The sequence below is a fragment of the Procambarus clarkii genome, chromosome 10, assembly GCF_040958095.1.
Source record: "Procambarus clarkii isolate CNS0578487 chromosome 10, FALCON_Pclarkii_2.0, whole genome shotgun sequence".
NCBI lineage: Eukaryota > Metazoa > Arthropoda > Malacostraca > Decapoda > Cambaridae > Procambarus > Procambarus clarkii.
Window position 1 is genome coordinate 38,716,257 of NC_091159.1, and position 17,436 is coordinate 38,733,692.

At 38.8% G+C, this 17,436-nt stretch overlaps 1 protein-coding gene across 5 annotated transcripts; it reads left to right on the forward strand.

Annotated features, from left to right (window-relative positions):
• The first annotated feature begins 994 nt into the window (after positions 1–994).
• Arf1 (ADP-ribosylation factor 1) lies at positions 995–17,022 on the forward strand. Of its 5 annotated transcripts, none has more exons than XM_045725985.2 (5): positions 995–1,133; positions 9,149–9,309; positions 11,377–11,486; positions 14,916–15,041; positions 15,833–17,022. In XM_045725985.2, the coding sequence occupies exons 2-5, from the start codon at positions 9,162–9,164 to the stop codon at positions 15,995–15,997; spliced, it is 549 nt and encodes a 182-aa protein (XP_045581941.1). In that variant the 5' UTR covers positions 995–1,133; positions 9,149–9,161; the 3' UTR covers positions 15,998–17,022. The 5 variants fall into 5 exon arrangements, with proteins under 5 accessions (XP_045581941.1, XP_045581952.1, XP_069177989.1 ...); XM_045725996.2 differs by lacking the exon at positions 995–1,133 and adding an exon at positions 1,156–1,221; XM_069321888.1 differs by lacking the exon at positions 995–1,133 and adding an exon at positions 1,156–1,191.
• The last annotated feature ends 414 nt before the right edge of the window (positions 17,023–17,436 follow it).

A 17,436-nucleotide genomic window follows, 5' to 3' on the forward strand; every position in this document is an offset into this window, starting at 1 on the left:
CCACAATGAAGGACTGAAAACAGATGCTTTTTCGCTCATAGGGTTATAAACCCATTGAACTACCTACCCACCGAAGTTGTAAATGCCAAAACAGTGCTGAATTAAAATGCATCTTGAAAAAAACAACAACATTAGGACGAATGGGGGGACATTTGACAAACCTCCGGCTTCCTGTCCTCGCCGAGGTCACAGGAGAAATATGGTTGCCCTCGGGTAACTATATATAGGATAGGGTAGCAGCACATTGCTGTGTATACCGAACCTTATTAATAAAAAAATTATAAACTGAGTGGACTGTTTAAGTATGTTAATAAACTCTGTAACTGGCTTATCAAGGCTGTAACCTGGTTATGTGGCTCTGTAACCTTTCCACTACCACTCCCAGGATCTGTGTACATCCATTTTTGGCTGGATGTATAATATATTTATTTCACTATTTATCATGATTGTTAATTATATCACTGTTTATCTACTAGAGTTAGAAACAGCAATATAATAAGATTTATACTGTAAACTTGTGTCAATAGTTTAACATTAACGTAACAATTCTTAGTATTGTTGCCATTCCTTTTCTTAACATAATATTAATAATTTTTATTCATAAACGATATATATATATTTAGGGTGTTACATTGTTTAACATTAATTAATATGTTAGAATAGAAAACTTATTTAATAAGGCCACAATATATATAACTACGCAGACCATATAATTAAGTATAGGGAATTTACAAAGAACAATAATGGCGAATGGAGACACCAGCCACGTATAAGGTTATCGCATATACTATACTCCTATAAGAAAGGGTGTATACGTGTGTAATATACGAAATATAGGTCGGGTGTATAAGTGTTGTCAGGGCTTCTGCTGGATACAACTGCTTCTCTCAACTAAGCTTACCCACCGGGCAACCTCATTTCACTGACATATACTCATTTTGACCCACATGCCGGTTGAGGAGAGAAATGAATGTGTGGATGTTGTATAATGATGTAGATGTGTATGAGTGAGAGGCTATAAGGGCGGGAGCGGCCCCCTGGCGGCAGGGTGCGGGTCACGTGACGTGACGTCAGCGCCGCGACGTGGCAGGTAGTGGCAGTTGTGTCCGCCATTTTCACCGTTTGTTACTCTGGTAAGCTCTTTATATCTAGTTAACTGCTAGCTTCCCACGCGGCCAGGTGACGTACAGGGTTAGCAGCTGTGGGAGGGAGTGTCTGCAGGTCAGCTTGTGGGTGGAATAAGTTTACATTTAGGGGTTTTAAGGGCGTGATGGGTCGAAAAATATTGATGTTGGGGGCTGGCCTGGATGTTTGTGTATGTTATCGGTGTGCCGGTTCAGTTCTTAGAGACCTTTTACTCCTGGCCACAACTTCCGTCGGCTCGGGCAGGTCTATATAAAGCCAGTCTCTGCTCTCGACGAGTCGAGTCCTTCAAGGATTGAGAGAAAAAAAAATTAATAAAAATTGCCGACGTGTTAATGTGGAAGGCTCCTGTCATTTCGTCATCCTATTTCCTTTGTCGGCCGGGGAGCCTGGGCGTCTTGTTGGCACACTCGCTCTCGTATTTCTTAGTCATGGCTTTAGGAAATACAGATTTGCAGATTTTTAATTTTTTTGTAAGTGATAATGTTTGAGGTGAAGGGTGTGGGAGCCAGCTGTCAGAGCCAGTGTGGGCACAGGCCTGTCGCCCACGGCCGCTAGGCATCTCCTTATTGTCCTTATTTGTTGGCTTGTCTCGCTTGGACTTGAAATAATTTGACTGATGTATGCAGTTTTATGTATAAAATCCAGGGGTATGGGTGGGGGTGCCTTTTCCTCCAGGGATGGACATAGTGTGCGAGCATTTGCTTTTTCGTCAAAATTGACATTTTTCATTGTTGCATTGAACGGAAGACATTTAATCCCCCTGATTGTAGAGTACTGTACTTATGTTCTCAGAGTATGTTGTGGGGAAACTCTTGTTCATGGGCAAGAACAAACTACAGAAGGCCTAGTAAGTTTTCGACAGGTGAAATTTATCGCCTAGATTTATGGCCATATTGGCATTTATGTAAGCAATTGTACTCTGTAAATTATGACTAGAAATTTGAATCGAGTGGACTAAGTATTTCTGGGCGTTTCCGAAGTGCTTGTACATTTTTTGCTCTGTCCCCTTCAAGCCATCTGTTTTAAGATTTAATGCTTAGGCAAGAATAACTATGGGTAGAACTGACATGTTCTAGACCACTAGGTAATGTAGGAACTTTGCCCTGCACACTGCTCATGTAGCCAATGGTGGCTTGCCTTACACCCACTTACCCTGCATCTGACCAATGTGAACCTAGCCCAAGACTATAATGTATGAAACTTAAATTATTCAAATTTTTAATGCCAATTGGTAAGAACATTCCTTGTTTCGCATTTCCCCATAATGTATGTGTACAGTACAACCTCGATTCAACGTACTATATGGGACCAACCCCTGGTTGATACCTGGTTGATGGGGTTCTGGGAGTTCTACTCCCCAAGCCCGGCCCGAGGCCAGGCTTGTGAGAGTTTGGTCCACCAGGCTGTTGCTTGGAGTGGCCCACATACCCACCGCAGCCCGGTTGGTCCGGCACGCCTTGAAGGAAACGATCTAGTTTCCTCTTGAAGATGTCCACGGTTGTTCCTGTAATATTTCTGATTCCCAGTTCGTCGGAGCGTTGGATTCGTTTCAGGAGGCGTTTGTCACTTTTTTTTCTTGTACGCAATAAAAATGCATTATCATATTACATACTGTACCTAATATATTACTTCTCTACTAAAAAAGGCTGTAATTCATAAATTTATTTTATTGAAGTTATGTCTATCTTGAAGTTTCGTGAAGTTGTGAATGCTCTACAGTAAATACGTGCTGTAGTGCATTATGCCGTTAGCACTGTTGATTAAAAGTAGTTCTGCTGTATGTTTGAGTATTACAATGCAGTTTATGAAAACTATTGTACACTAAAATTACTGCAACTTTAATTTTAACACTGTGTACGCTCTTAAATTTAACACTTGTTCTAACTGTTTACGCCACACACGATGGTTTTAGATGTTTGCATCAGCTTTGCTGGTGCTCGCTGCTGCTGTGGGTTCAGCTACTTCTGAGCTGGTGCTGGCTGCTGTTGTACCAGTGCTGGGTACGGCTGTGCTAGTGTTGATTGATTTTCTGCTACTAGTTCTTGCAAAATATTGCTTCATTTTTGGCATTAATAAGGCACTATTAGTAAGCCCCCGAGACATTTTGTTTTATAACCAAAGAGCTGTAGTAAAAAAATGGTCAATTCCACAATTATTCCACCGGCGGATAAATACTGTACGTTAATCGCAGACAAAGCTAAGGGCACTGGGTGCATGCTGTATGAACGCAGAGTTATACGTACACCCTTCAGTAGGCTGGTGTTTAAGCCAGATCCAGTAACATAAATCTTAAATATTTGATTTACATCAAATTATATATTTTTGGGTTATTTATTTAGTTTAACATTATTACGGTAATAAGAGCTATAAAAAATACTTTGGAACCAATTTATTAATTTTATTTTATCGAAGCCGTAGATCACTGAACTGTTGACGAAATCTAACGCAACAAGCATGGTGTTGTGTGGACAGGGATTAGACCTGTCCATTCGTTCTGGAGTTGTGCCGCCAATAACGTGAATAATTTTTCAAATAGCAAATATCTATCATATTACAGTATATTTTTTGTTTTATTTAGTTTAGTTTTATTAGGATAGTTATTAAAACACCAGTTTTAGAAATGATTTATTAATGTGAAATGTTCAAAGTCATGGGTCACTGAACTATAACAGACGAAAGTGAGTGAAACCTCACTGTAAAGTGAGGTTTACTGTACAGTATTCCCTTATCTGTCCACCCTCACTCATCTTGTTACATCACAGAAAATGTATACAAGATTATTTCAACACATTAGCTAGTTATTCACGCTTCAGCCTTTAAATTAATTTGCAAAGATACATGTGCCACAAATCGGTGAATGAAAATCATTGAAACTTGTCATTCACTTGTGTGGACGACTGGCTGGTGTTTGGTTAATATGCGTCACTTCTTGTATGGACCATTTTGGCTGGTGTTTGGTTCATATGGTTCACTTGTTGTGTGGTCTACTTGTGTGATCCAACTTATCTTATGAAGGAATTATTAATAGTAGTCTGTGATAGAATGAGACAATTTTCCACCACTGTGAACTGTTCCAACATCGTAAGCTTGTGGTCCACTTGTGTGATCCAACTTGTCATATGAAGGAATTAATAATTGTAATCTGTGATAGTATGGGAAAGTTTTCCACCAGTTTGTGAACTGTCTAGACGTCGTAAGCAAATCTGAACATCCCCCGCTTCGGCGAACTATTGTTTGTCGAACCGGATGAGTAAATCTGGCCTGAAAAGTGTGCGAACTAGCCGGAGATTCATTGAATCGAGGTTGTACTGTAATAAAATTTGAAGCTGTCTTTTGCAACAAGGAATCTGTAAATGTATCAAATGCTAGAAATAGAATAACAATTTTAGAAAAAGGATCAAAAGTAGATTGGCACACTGAAGGGGAAATTGAAGCAATAAGAATTTCTTGGACGTACCATGTAATAACCGAGGTGAGAACTAAGGAAGAGATTTCCTCGCCCGAATATTGGGTGAACTGCTAGTTTTTTTCAATGTAAAGAAAATAAACATAGGATTACTCCATGGGCATTGGGATGCAAAATGCACAAAGGACAAGGCATGGAGAAATTAAGATGCAAGAGGGCCAGGAATGAAAACCTCGGCAAGAAAAGCAAAGAATTTGTGAATGTTAGCAAAGACCGAACCCAAGCTACACCACAGCTTGAAAACATCCTGGGGGAGGACTTTTGCAAATGTCTTTGGCATGATTGTGGTGGGGGCTTTTGTATAAAATGTCCTGGGTATGTTGTGGAGAGTTGAATAATTGGTGTAGCCACTGGGTGGTGAATCTTATCAATGTACAGACTTGAGGGGCTTGGAGCACAGATTGGCAAAATATTGAAAAAACTATAAATACACAGTTTTGACCAATTGGTGCATTCCCAACCATAAACGTTCCGGGCATCTCGGGATCCCACTTGGCTAAATCTAAAATACTTGCATGTATTCCAAATGTTTTCTAAGTTTTGGTTAGATTTTGTAAACACTGTAGTTAAAAAAAATTTTTAAAGTAAAAAATGGACTACACAACAAGTAAACCATATTAACCAAACACCATCCAGACTGGCCACACACAACAAGCAAACTATATTAGTGATTGGCCCGTTCATACAAGTTAACGATAGTGTTTCCATGATTTTCGTTCACTGGCTTGGGGCACACTTATCTTTGTCAATTAATTTAAAGGCTAGTGTGCTAGCTACACGTGTTGAAATCTCCTTAGACATTTTGTGATGAAACGAGGAGTGAGGGTAGACCGTTAACCCTTAAACTGCTCATGACGTATATACAGTATATGCAATGAGTAACATGTCCCACCGAGTGCATGGCATATATATATACGCCATAGGGTGCCAGGCACGATACAAATGGCCCACAGCTACACGGGGTTCACATCAGCTTCCTCAGGACTCTTCTAAACAGGCACCATGTTTAAAAAAAAAATCGTGGGTAATATTCTCCAGTGTGAAAGCCACAGTACTGTGGGAGCAACAAGAGACTGGCGCACGCAGCATGAGCCAACAGCATTGCTGTTCAGCTTGTGACCACAGCAGCGCCTAAAAATGGCAAAATAAATGTGTAACTGCTATTATTTAGCGATGACAGTATTACAGATGACCCCTGACTGATAAAAATGACCGATTGATAAATAGTGCTGTGTGGGAGGAGTAATGCTGAGGGAGGGAGGGAGATAGCGTTGTTTACCGACTGTGTGGTCACCTGTTGTCTGCATTCACCATACCAGCTCAATGGTTCTCTATGGTGAACACAAATGTAGATACTTGTATATATAATGTGTGTTAGTGTAATACAGCAAAAGGATTATGTTGGGAGGAGCTGTTTGGGTGACGGAGGTGGTGTCGTCTGCATGACTTGTCTGTGTAGAGGGTGGCCACTATGCTCTTTGGGCACCCTACAAGCTTGGGTGTACAGTTACGGTGCATACAACATGTAGATACTTATATGTAATGTGTGTAGATAGTGTAATAACACCACAAACAGTATTGTTGGGTGAGAAATTTTAGTGCACCTGATCTTGAACGGTGAGTGAGGGAGGCAGCTGCCTGTGTGTAGTGATGTCTTAGTGCCTGAACTAACTATATCAACTTAATTGTACAGTTGTGGTGAACAAAACGTGTAGATACTTGTATATAACGTGTGTACTGTATAGTGTAATAACTGCAAAACTGTTTTATAAATGTAATGCAGTAATTGAATCACTAATATGAAACACCATACTTTTGAGTATAGTGATGATTCACACATTTTATTATATCAATCTATCACACTACACACTTGAATAATATTACTGCAAAAAACTAAATCAAAATGAAATAATTAGGTGATATCTGTGGCAACTCCCACCTGTCAGTTCGGGTGACGCTGACTGCCTTTTGACGACTGCTCTGTCAACGCCCACATTTTGCCAGACTTCCTCGGCCTATCGCGCCCAAAATGTCGCCTATTATTTTTTTTTTTTTTTTTTTTATGCTCGGGGAACACTTAACATTTTTAGAAGACGAAATAATTGTTTAGAATTTTTTTCTTGCGTACAGGGGTGTAAATATCCTCAGGACCCTTTAGAAGCTTAATAGTTAAGGGGAAAACTGTACTGTAAACCTCGCTTGGTTTTCCTTCATCTGTGTTGTCATAGTTCAGGGACCCCCATGACTTTGAAAGTTTCAGATTATTAAATCATTTCTAAAATGGGTGTTTTAATAGCTCTTTATTATCCTAATTATATATCTAAACTACAGTAAATAAAACAAAAAAATATACTGTAATATAATAGACATCTGCTATTTGAGAAATTTATTGTCACTACTCCAGCGCAAGTGGAGGGATCTAATCCGTGTACACACAGCACCATGTGTGTTTTGTTAGATTTTGTCGCCATAGTTCAGTGCCCTACGGCCTCGAAATAATTTTAATAAGCTATAAAAATACTTATTTTAAACTGATTTATCGTAATAATGTTGCTAAACTAAATACTGTATACACAGGTTATAAATAAGTATCTACATGTTTTGTTCATAACAAACCACTAAGCTGGATTGGTATCATAGCGATAAGTGGCCGCCACATACCAGCCAGCATACCTTCCCTCCCTCGCCTCACCTCACTCGCCAACACTCCTCCCACCATACCATTTTTGCTTTTAATCACTATATTCAGATGTTGTATATAAGTATCTTTACCATATCTTTGTTTACCATAACTGTACAACTAAGCTGGTATGGTGAGTTCAGACAGCAACAAAGGTTGCAACACAGCTGATCCTGCCTCTCTTCTCACAAAGATTCCTCCTCCGCCATATTGTTTGTGCTGTTGTTATACTATATACTCACGTTATATATAAGTACAGTGGCTCCTTGATTAACGCGTTTAATCCGTTCCGGCACCGAGCTCATCATGTGGAAAACTCATCTTTTGAAACGGCAAAAATAGTCTTGTTATCTTGAGATGATTTTGGGGCTTTTTTTTAGTGTCGCCGCGGCCCGGTCCTCGACCAGGCCTTCACCCCCAGGAAGCAGCCCGTGACAGCTGACTAACATCCAGGTACCTATTTTACTGCTAGGTAACAATCGTTGGAGGTGTCCGAAAACCATCGGGAACACTCGTTAATCGAGCGAAAGCTTGTCAGTCGAGACATATTTTGTGAGCGGCTTGCTCGTTATTCGAAATGCTCGTAACTGGAGCAGCTCGTCACTAGAGGTTCCACTGGACCTGCACTTTTCACCATAGGGAACCAAGCTGATGTGGTGATTCTTGACAATAACAGGTGGCCCCACAGGCAGCAGGTGAAGCTACCTCCCTCCCTCCCTCCCTCAGCATTACTGTTCCCACCATACAATGCACAGCACTAATTATCACAACAATCCTGCTATTATCAGAATCCTGTTCATGTTTATCACAGTCAGGGGTCTTTTGTAATACTATCGCTGAATTATACCGGTTACATATATATTTTTATATTAGACGATGCTGTGGTCATAAGCTGAACAGTGCTGTTAGCTCATGCTGCGTGCGCCAGCCTTGGTTGCTCACTTAGTACCGAGGCTCTCACACCCGGGAGAGTGAGAGAGAGAGAGCGAGCGAGTTGCCCACGATTTTTTTTTTAATGGAGTTTGTTTACAATAGCAGTGAAGAAGCTGATGTGAACCCACTGTAGCTGCGGGACTTTTAAATCTTGCGCAGTACTCACACACATAGCTGTGGTGCACAATTCTGCGACAGTTACTTGCCACAGCAATTGATGTTTTGAGCGGTTTAAGGGTTAGTGGACACAAACTGCATCGCTGCTGAATGAAAATGTTTACTTACAAATTTTGTGGAAAGGAATTGTATAGTTAATTTTATCCTATTCCACATTACATAATATGGCAATTTATTCTCATTAAATTCCACTTGCCACATTGTGCTCAAAACACTTATTTTACTTATGTCAATTTGAAGTACAAGTCAATTAAGTGTTCATGTGTTAAGTATTGTATTCCATGGATTTTGTCCAAAAGTTCATTATCACCCTCGGAATACAAAGAGCAGTCGTTGTAAATGTAGAGAAACTTTGTATATTATTATTATTTTTTTTCTCTGCATTATTTGGACTGGAGTAGGAAGACTTGGTGATTTAAAAAAAAAAGTTAGTTGTCCAGGTAATATTCTCTATTCACTATCTACTGTGGATTAGCATTACCCTAAGCTTGTCCAAATGTTGTTCATTAAGCCTTTATGAAGTTTGGCAATATGTATTCTTGTACTTGAACCACTTTCAGAAATATGTACTGCAGTTGTAATGTAACAAATAATTTGTATGCTACAGTAATGCAACATTGTTACATTACATTGCAACTATACACATTACAGCTACAGTATTGTGTAAAATATTTACCTTGACAAGTCCTTAAAAATAGCTGCATTTTAATTGCATATCTTTAATAATAATTGTTTTTTTTTCACAGGCTAAAAAGCATCATGGGGAACTTGATGGCAAATCTATTCAAAGGCCTTTTTGGCAAAAAGGAGATGAGAATTCTCATGGTTGGGTTGGATGCTGCTGGTAAAACTACCATCTTGTATAAGCTGAAGCTAGGTGAAATTGTCACCACAATCCCAACTATTGGTAAGGATTATTGTGGATAAGTTATAGATTTGTGCAAGAAATTGTACTTCTTTTTTTGTTGCTGCTGCTTTCTTATATATATTATACTATATTATATTATATATAGTATATAATATGTACATTATATATAATATATACATTATATATAATTTATATTTATATATTTAAATACTTCCTGTACATAAGTTACATATCCCTACCAAATGGTTAACAAGACTTGAAAGCTATCCATCCTTTTTAATGTCTCTTAGCATCTGAAGGCAATAGGTGGGCAAGTTCATGTGGCATGAAGTAGTTTGAAAAATGTTAGTCTAAATTGTTTACAGAAAATAGTAGCAACTGTTCCTGTACACAATAGTTCGAAAGGAGCTATGGCATATGGTCTTGGAAAGTGATGAGATAGTGTGGTTATGCTTATCAGTTACTTAATCAAAATAAAATAACAAATGTATGTTTGAGGCTTTAAATATTTCTAACCTTTCACTGTATAATTGGACTGCTAGAATGAACTAGTTTGAGCATGTTCTAGCTTTGCCTACCTCATCACACTATTCACCTAGTTCACCTAGGTGTGCTTGCGGGGGTTGAGCTCTGCTCTTTCGGCCCGCCTCTCAACTGTCAAATTTTGTCACACACCCCTCCCTCCCCCAGAAAGCAGCTTGTAACAGCTGTCTTAACTCCCAGGTACCTATTTACTGCTAGGTAAAAGGGGCATCAGGGTGAAAGAAACTGCCAGTTTGTTTCTGCCTCCACCGGAGATCAAACCCGGAACCTCAGGACTAGGGATCTGAAGCGCTGTCCACTTGGCTGTCAGGCCCTTCTAATCACTAGTCAGCCGAGCCCCTCTTAATCACCCCTGTTCACTAAGACTAATGAACAGATCCTGCCCAGGTGAAACTGACTTTGCGAAAATTAATACTGCTCATTCAAGCTAGAAATATTTTGGTGCATTGATAAAATCACTTAAATTTCAAACTTAAACATTATTATGCCAAAAAAAAGTGTGAAACTACTAACAGTGGTGGTAATGTTGCCAAGCCTCAATTTCTATGCCTTTGAAATATTAATACCTGCATAATTTATAACGGTTAACACAGAGCAATATGTACACTATTTATATTAATGACATTACACTGGTGCAGTTTATGTACTGGTGGTAGTGTAACGGTTCTATTGTTACATAAAGTATGGTGACAAATAAACACAGACACTAAGATACTATATATATATTTGGTCGAATATACAGAAGTACACCAGTGATACTTTGGTGTGAGTTGAGCGCACTGAGCGTCGGTACAGTATCTCGCAAGTGTCTGCTCTAGACCACACTTGAAAGTAGACTCTGGTTCAATATTTGCTATCCTGCTGCTTATATGCCCGGGCAACTCCTCACCGTATTGCTCGGGCAACGCCTCACCTCATTCATCTCCAAAGGTTGATAGGAATATTAACAATGCATTTGGAGCGAGTATATTATTGGATAATCTACTCGCTACAGTAGCAAGTGGCAGACAAAATTTATTTATAGACTAAGCTAAATTGACTAAACAAGAGGCGAGGTGAAATTACTACCACTACTACCCCCACTGCCTCTTTACTCTTCACCCATACTGATGGCAAGAGACAGTAGTCTCACTCTGAAATTTTTTGAAACATCTCGTGTTTAAATGTTGTATGTGTTATGGTACATGGCTGTTTAAACTGTGTACCCAAGAATTGGCTTCACCTTGTGGTTTCTATGTAGGACTTGAAGATCCAAGTGTTTTACCATCTGCAATAAGTGTTCGGAAATGCTATACTGTATTAAAAAGTTTAGTTGTAGAATATATTAACATAATCCCTTAATTTAGGGGCATAAATAAGTTTACTTCTGGTGCCCATAGAGTAACAGTGGAAGGAAGTGGTGGTGGTCTGTTGTGCATTGCCCATACTATTCATTATCATTGGCACCCCTCCATTTCTGTGTGGTGGTGTAACTTGTTCCTATATTTTCACTTGCCCTTTGTTAAAATTGGACATGTACAGCTATTAAAAAAATAAAATAAAAATTAACAATTATTTTCACAGGTTTTAATGTAGAAACGGTGGAATACAAAAACATCAGCTTCACTGTTTGGGACGTAGGTGGTCAGGATAAAATCCGACCATTGTGGCGTCATTACTTCCAAAACACCCAGGTAAGAAGATTGAATGTTGAGATTGTAGTACAGTAGTTTAAATTGGGTTGGGAGGCATAAATATACAAACAAATCTATGTAGACTTGATGCAATTCTTTGAAGGCTTTACTAAGTAAGGTTAGTGTTGTATAATTATAAAAGGTGGCAAGCATTTTGTGAACATGCACAAAACATTTGGGTGTCATGAGGTCATCCCTTTGGGGAGGTGGTGGGGGGGAGGCATTTACAGTATCCCCCCCTTCCTCTCTCTCTACCTTGGGTTCCTGAGTTGACTTGGCCTCTTCTCATGGAGAGGAAGGGGTTGCAAGGGGCTAGACATTGGGTGCTCTGGCTCAGGTTGGTTGTTAGTGTCAAAACCTGAGGGGCTGTTTCTAAAGTACATTCATTTTTAATCTCCCAGTTTTAGCAGGATGCTATCCCAGCTACTCATAACTCTTAAACTGCTACCGTTGCCCTCAAGTGATAGATACCTGTGCAATCTGTGCTTACATAGTTTGGGCAATTTAATAAATCATTTTTTGATTGGCAATTAGACAGGCTGGCCTGTGCCCCAATTCCCTGTAATTATCAAAGTGTAGTTACAGAAGAAAAGTGCTGCTCATAATGTAAAGTCTTCCCAACTGTCATACAACTTTAACAATATTGATGGTTTTAACATAAGCAGACTTCTCACTTGCTCCAGCCATCTAAAACTGTTTGTAAAAGAACTTTTAATGTTTTTCTGGTACCTGTTCTTTAGCTCGAGTCTGACTTTTCGAAGTTACAGGTTTAACAAACTTCCTCTAGTCCATTTTGCTTCCTCTAGTCATTTGCATTTTGCATTTTGACTTCCTCTAGTCTGTTACTATTTTGTATGTAATGACTATGCACCACTTATTTTCTGATTGTTTGGGTTGGCATGTTTACTGCGCCCAGCCTCTCATAGCTTTTTAAGGGTTGGGAGCCCTTTAGTAACCTGTCTTTGAGCCCCTTTAATTTTGTTTTTCTTCATAGGCACCACACCAATACTCCATGTATTTCGTGTGTGTGCCATTTTGGAAAGATCCTGATGGCCCTAATTTTTCCTTCCTGGTCCTTTATAAAAAGATTGAGGTTCCATGTTTGGTGCATCACGATCCATTGACACCCAAGGACCATTGATGCCATGCAAAATGGCAAGGACTTTTATGGCCCTGGTAGGCCTTAGTGATGGGGAATTAACCTTTACAAAGGGTTAAATTGAAAATTATCCCTCAGTTTGACTTCAATCAGCATTTTCTCACCTTGAGGACTCGCTCACTCTTCTCACTCACCTTTAGAGACCAAACTAAAATGAATAAAAAAAATTTTCCCCAACACCTCTAACATTAGTAAGCAATTAACACTTTTGCACCTCGGGCATGCACGCCACCACCTTTAGAGGTCATGCCCCCTGGCGTGTGGGCGAGCGTGCGGCGACACCGAATTGTGTGTACTCGTTTCAGTTTTCTCACCTTAATTCTCGTGCTACATCGTTCGTTTTGGTATCATTGTGTTCGCAATTAAATTCCCTGCAGATGTGTATGCATATAATGTCCAAAAGCCCGGCGTGACTCCCTGCAGCAAAGCCTAAAGTTACCCGTGAACGAGCACCAATTTGCACACCGCAGCCTAATGTGTGTACTCGTTCAGTTTGATAACATCAATTTTCGTGTTACGTCTTTCATTTTGGTATCAAATTGCTCGCAATATAAAGGCGCCTATTTTAAAACTATTCCCATAATAATAGAGCAATAACTGGAACTTGAACAAATATTTTAATTTTGGACGCTAATCATCACAAATGTTATCTTTCCAGTGTTCTGGAATAAATGTGTTATATCTTTCATTTTGGTATCAAATTGTGATCACTCTAAAGGCACTCATTTTGAAACTATCCCAAAGTCGATTGGATAATAAAGGAATTTTATACAAATATTTTTTATTGGACACCAGCACAGTCCAATGCTCAGACTAGAGAGAGAAAAATAGGACGCAGGGTCGTTCGAAGAGTGCGATAGTGTTAAGATTTTTGAATATTTTGGGAGCATGTGCACCTAGATATCTACCTGATTTTAGGTGCAAAGTACAAGGGGATTGGGGGGGGGGGGGGTTTGATGCATTTAAAGATCCCTGTTTATGGTCTGCACTTGCCGCCCTTGGCCTGGTGTGCAACCGATTAAAGTTCTTACTCGGAAATCTGGACATTACTTCAGAAATAGATCTGCATAACGTTGATTTTCACTTCCTTTATTTTTATAGCAATGTGTGCGCATTTGTCATTTGGGTATTCTGGATTGGCAAGAAATTTCACAAATATTTAGTGTTTGTGAGGGTTCTTTTGATGTTTGAACTATATTTGCTCCTATCCTTCCCTGTGATAGTTTGACAGCTTCATATAGATTACAGGTTCCCACAATGGTGGTTGTCAGTCGTGGTTGATCACATAGCTCAGACCGTTAAGTCCGAGGTATGAACAGTCTGAACCTAACAGCCAAGGTTCTCTACTTTTTGTGCCACTGGAAATGTTTTCCCATACTTAAGGTTCCCATACTTAAGGGTAAGGTTATGGGTAAGGTTCCCATACTTAAGCTTTCTCTTCCTCAGCTAAAGGAAGAGAAATTAAATGCTAGAGGCACCTAATCCCCGACTGTACATGTGATTGGGCACCATTCCTTTCCCCTGTCCCATCCCAAATCCTTATCCTGACCCCTTCCCAGTGCTATATAGTCATAGTGGCTTGGCACTTTTCCCTAATAATTCCCTCCATGGTTTTTGTATCTGCTTCAGATGCTTTGCAAAGATTTCTGCTCTTCTCTTGTGAAGTGCAGATTTCATGACTGTACTTTAGAGTTTGTTGACAGTCTTGAATTACCTTCAGGTGTCTGCTTGGCTGTTCTTTACCGTTTGATTCACCATTTTTCATGGTAGTTTTCTTAAAGGGTAGTGTATAGGGTGCTGGTTACAACAGAAGCTTCTTTCTAGGTATTTTGGCTGCAGTTTGCCTCTTGTTCCTACATTTTTCTCAGGGTTCTGGCCAAAGTAGGTGTTATACTGCTCCTTCTAACTACTTTGCAGGCAAGTTTTGAAAGTAGGTGCCCCTCTAGTATTTGTTGGCTAGCAATGTGTGCTAACCCTGCTAGGTTAGGTTTTTGTTTACCTAACAGCTTGCTAGTTCAGCAAATGTGATTTTTACCACATCTTATTTTTATAACCAATTTTGTGAATGGGGAAAATCCTTTGCCCATTTAATTCAAAGTTCAATCTGTTTCCAATGTATATGTGAAATGTTAACCTGTTAATTATAACTAATAATTAATACAAGAAACTATCAACTAAACACTAAATAGTGCTCGATTTTAATTATTAAAGGAAGCAATTGTGTATCAACCATTCATTTCTGGCCTAACATAAATTTGTGCTCTCCACAGGGTCTGATTTTCGTAGTAGATTCTAATGATCGAGAACGTATTGGTGAAGCAAGAGAGGAACTAATGCGAATGTTAGCTGAAGATGAACTCAGAGATGCTGTGCTACTCATATTTGCAAATAAGCAAGTCAGTATTCTTCCATTTTATGAACTTTACAGTATTCTGCTTAACATTTGCAATGCTATAACTGCAGGACATTGGTCATTGCAAGTGGTATCATGAAATTATTTATTTTTTCTTGTATCTGAATTTGTATTCCTTGCAATCTAATTTGGCATCACTAGTGCATAATATTTTAATTACTGGATTATTGTAGTTGGAGGGCAGCAAGCTTGTTAAGTGCAATATTGCTATTAATGAATTATTATTACTGTTTAATAGTCTTTCTATAAAGCTTTTCATACCAGTACATGGTACATATTATTCATGATTTGAAAAGATGTAACTTTGTACCTGCATGGAACCCAGAAAGCAAGGACAAGTTTGTGTGGTTGTGGAATGTGAGAAGGGACCAAAAGTTGATCATGGCAATAGTTTGATGTAGTGATCTTGTGATCAGAGATCAGATGACTGGAAATGATTAGTGATATGTGGTGTTATAACAAGTGGAAGTAAGAGATGTAAGGAAGGTGGTGGTATTTATATAATGAACTAGGTACAGGGTTGTGAATCTTGGTGCAATTAGTTTGAAAATAATGGTAACGATTCTTATTGCATATGCACAGTGATGCCGGAATGGATGTGTTTTTTAGAGTATCCTAGAGAATAATTTGATTAACTCTTAATTTTCATTGAATTACATTGTTTGGCTTACATGGCAAAGTACATGACCTATATGCTATGAAGCTTTCTGTAATTGAATACTACATCACCTGTAATTTTATACAAAGATTTGTTAAACTGAAGTTTTCTTGCAGGATCTCCCCAATGCAATGAACGCAGCAGAAATAACAGATAAATTGGGACTACATTCACTGAGGAATCGCAACTGGTATATCCAGGCAACTTGTGCTACAAGTGGGGATGGCCTCTATGAAGGTTTAGATTGGCTCAGTAACCAGCTAAAGAATGCTAATCGCTAATCACACCACCAGCAGCTCACACACATTAAGTGAACTAGTGGGCAGTGATTATATCAAATTTAGGTTGCTGGCTTTGATCACCAAAGGCTCTTGTTGCCTATTCTGCACAGAAAACAAGTGATGACAAATGACTATCATCATAATGGAAAATGGTTTAGAAAAGTTATTCAGTGTAACAAACACTGTGAATATGTAAGTTTTGTGGGCGATATCCTGCAAAAATTTAGCATGAATTCAGGCGGCGGGTGGATGGCGCCTGAGAAAATGCAGAGTGAACAAGTTATGGGCTGGACAGTGCAGCAATGATGTTACCTCACCTGTGTCAGCAATGTGTGAATGATTTTAATAGTGGTGAACGGAGGAGAACGAGCCTTGCTGTCTGTCCAGTCTGCAGTATTGACTTTAAAGCCTGAGGTCAAGTCATATTGGAGCCCAGTGTTCTCGAGTCTTATTGCAGAGCGGGAACTTAATTATTAGGACTTGGGCCCCCGTATGATGCTTGACCGAGTGTAATGCCTTTATACTGGTGTAAAAGTCTCGTATGTGCTCTTCAAAGAAAGCAACAAAAGATACATCAAATTTTATTCTGTTCTCAATCTTTATTGTTCAGTTAATCAGATTTTATAATTGTTCTCAGTTTAAGGTAGGGACTTTTATTTATTGGAATGTTTGCAGCTCACATCTGTGTTAGAATTGGTGCACTTTGCTTGGTCTCTTTAAACAAACAAAATCAAAGGTCCGTTTAGGAGGTAGGACAGACACTTGAAAGTTTACTTTTGTTGGAACATTCCCGTTGGCATAGAATTGATGTGGAGCTACTGTATCAGTTAATCAACTTTGATGTCATATGTTTTGTCATTGTTTCAAAACCTGAATTTCATAAAATATATTACCAAAATACTGATGTCCTTTCCTTGGTACTGTTAAACTTGAGCAGGCAAATTTCCATATAAGGATACTAGATAAAAGGTGGTTTTCTGACTTCATATGCTCTTTAAGTGTAATAAAACTTAATTTGTGCTTAATGATTTCTATGCTGTTATCCTAAGGCTGCCCTAGAAATTACTGTTATAATGTGTTAGTGAATATTTTAAGGTTGGAACAAATGCTATATTTTTTGTGCAAGCAAATATAAGAAGCAAGGAAAAAATTTATTATTGATATAGTGTCTAAATATTTTGATTGGAATAAATATTTAATTTAACAACATATATTATTCGTATGTTAACTTGTTGACCAAAACATTGAATATTAGACGGGTTATCTTACTTTAAAGACGTGTCAGATTATGACAGTTGTGGAACTGGAAGGTATACAATTCATAAAATAATAAGTTTATAAAATTTAATTGCTTGCAGAGCATTCACAGTTAAACTATCCAAATAAAATGTGAAAAGAATGAAGTGGAGGCAATTTCAAGGACTTGAAAACAAAGCTTT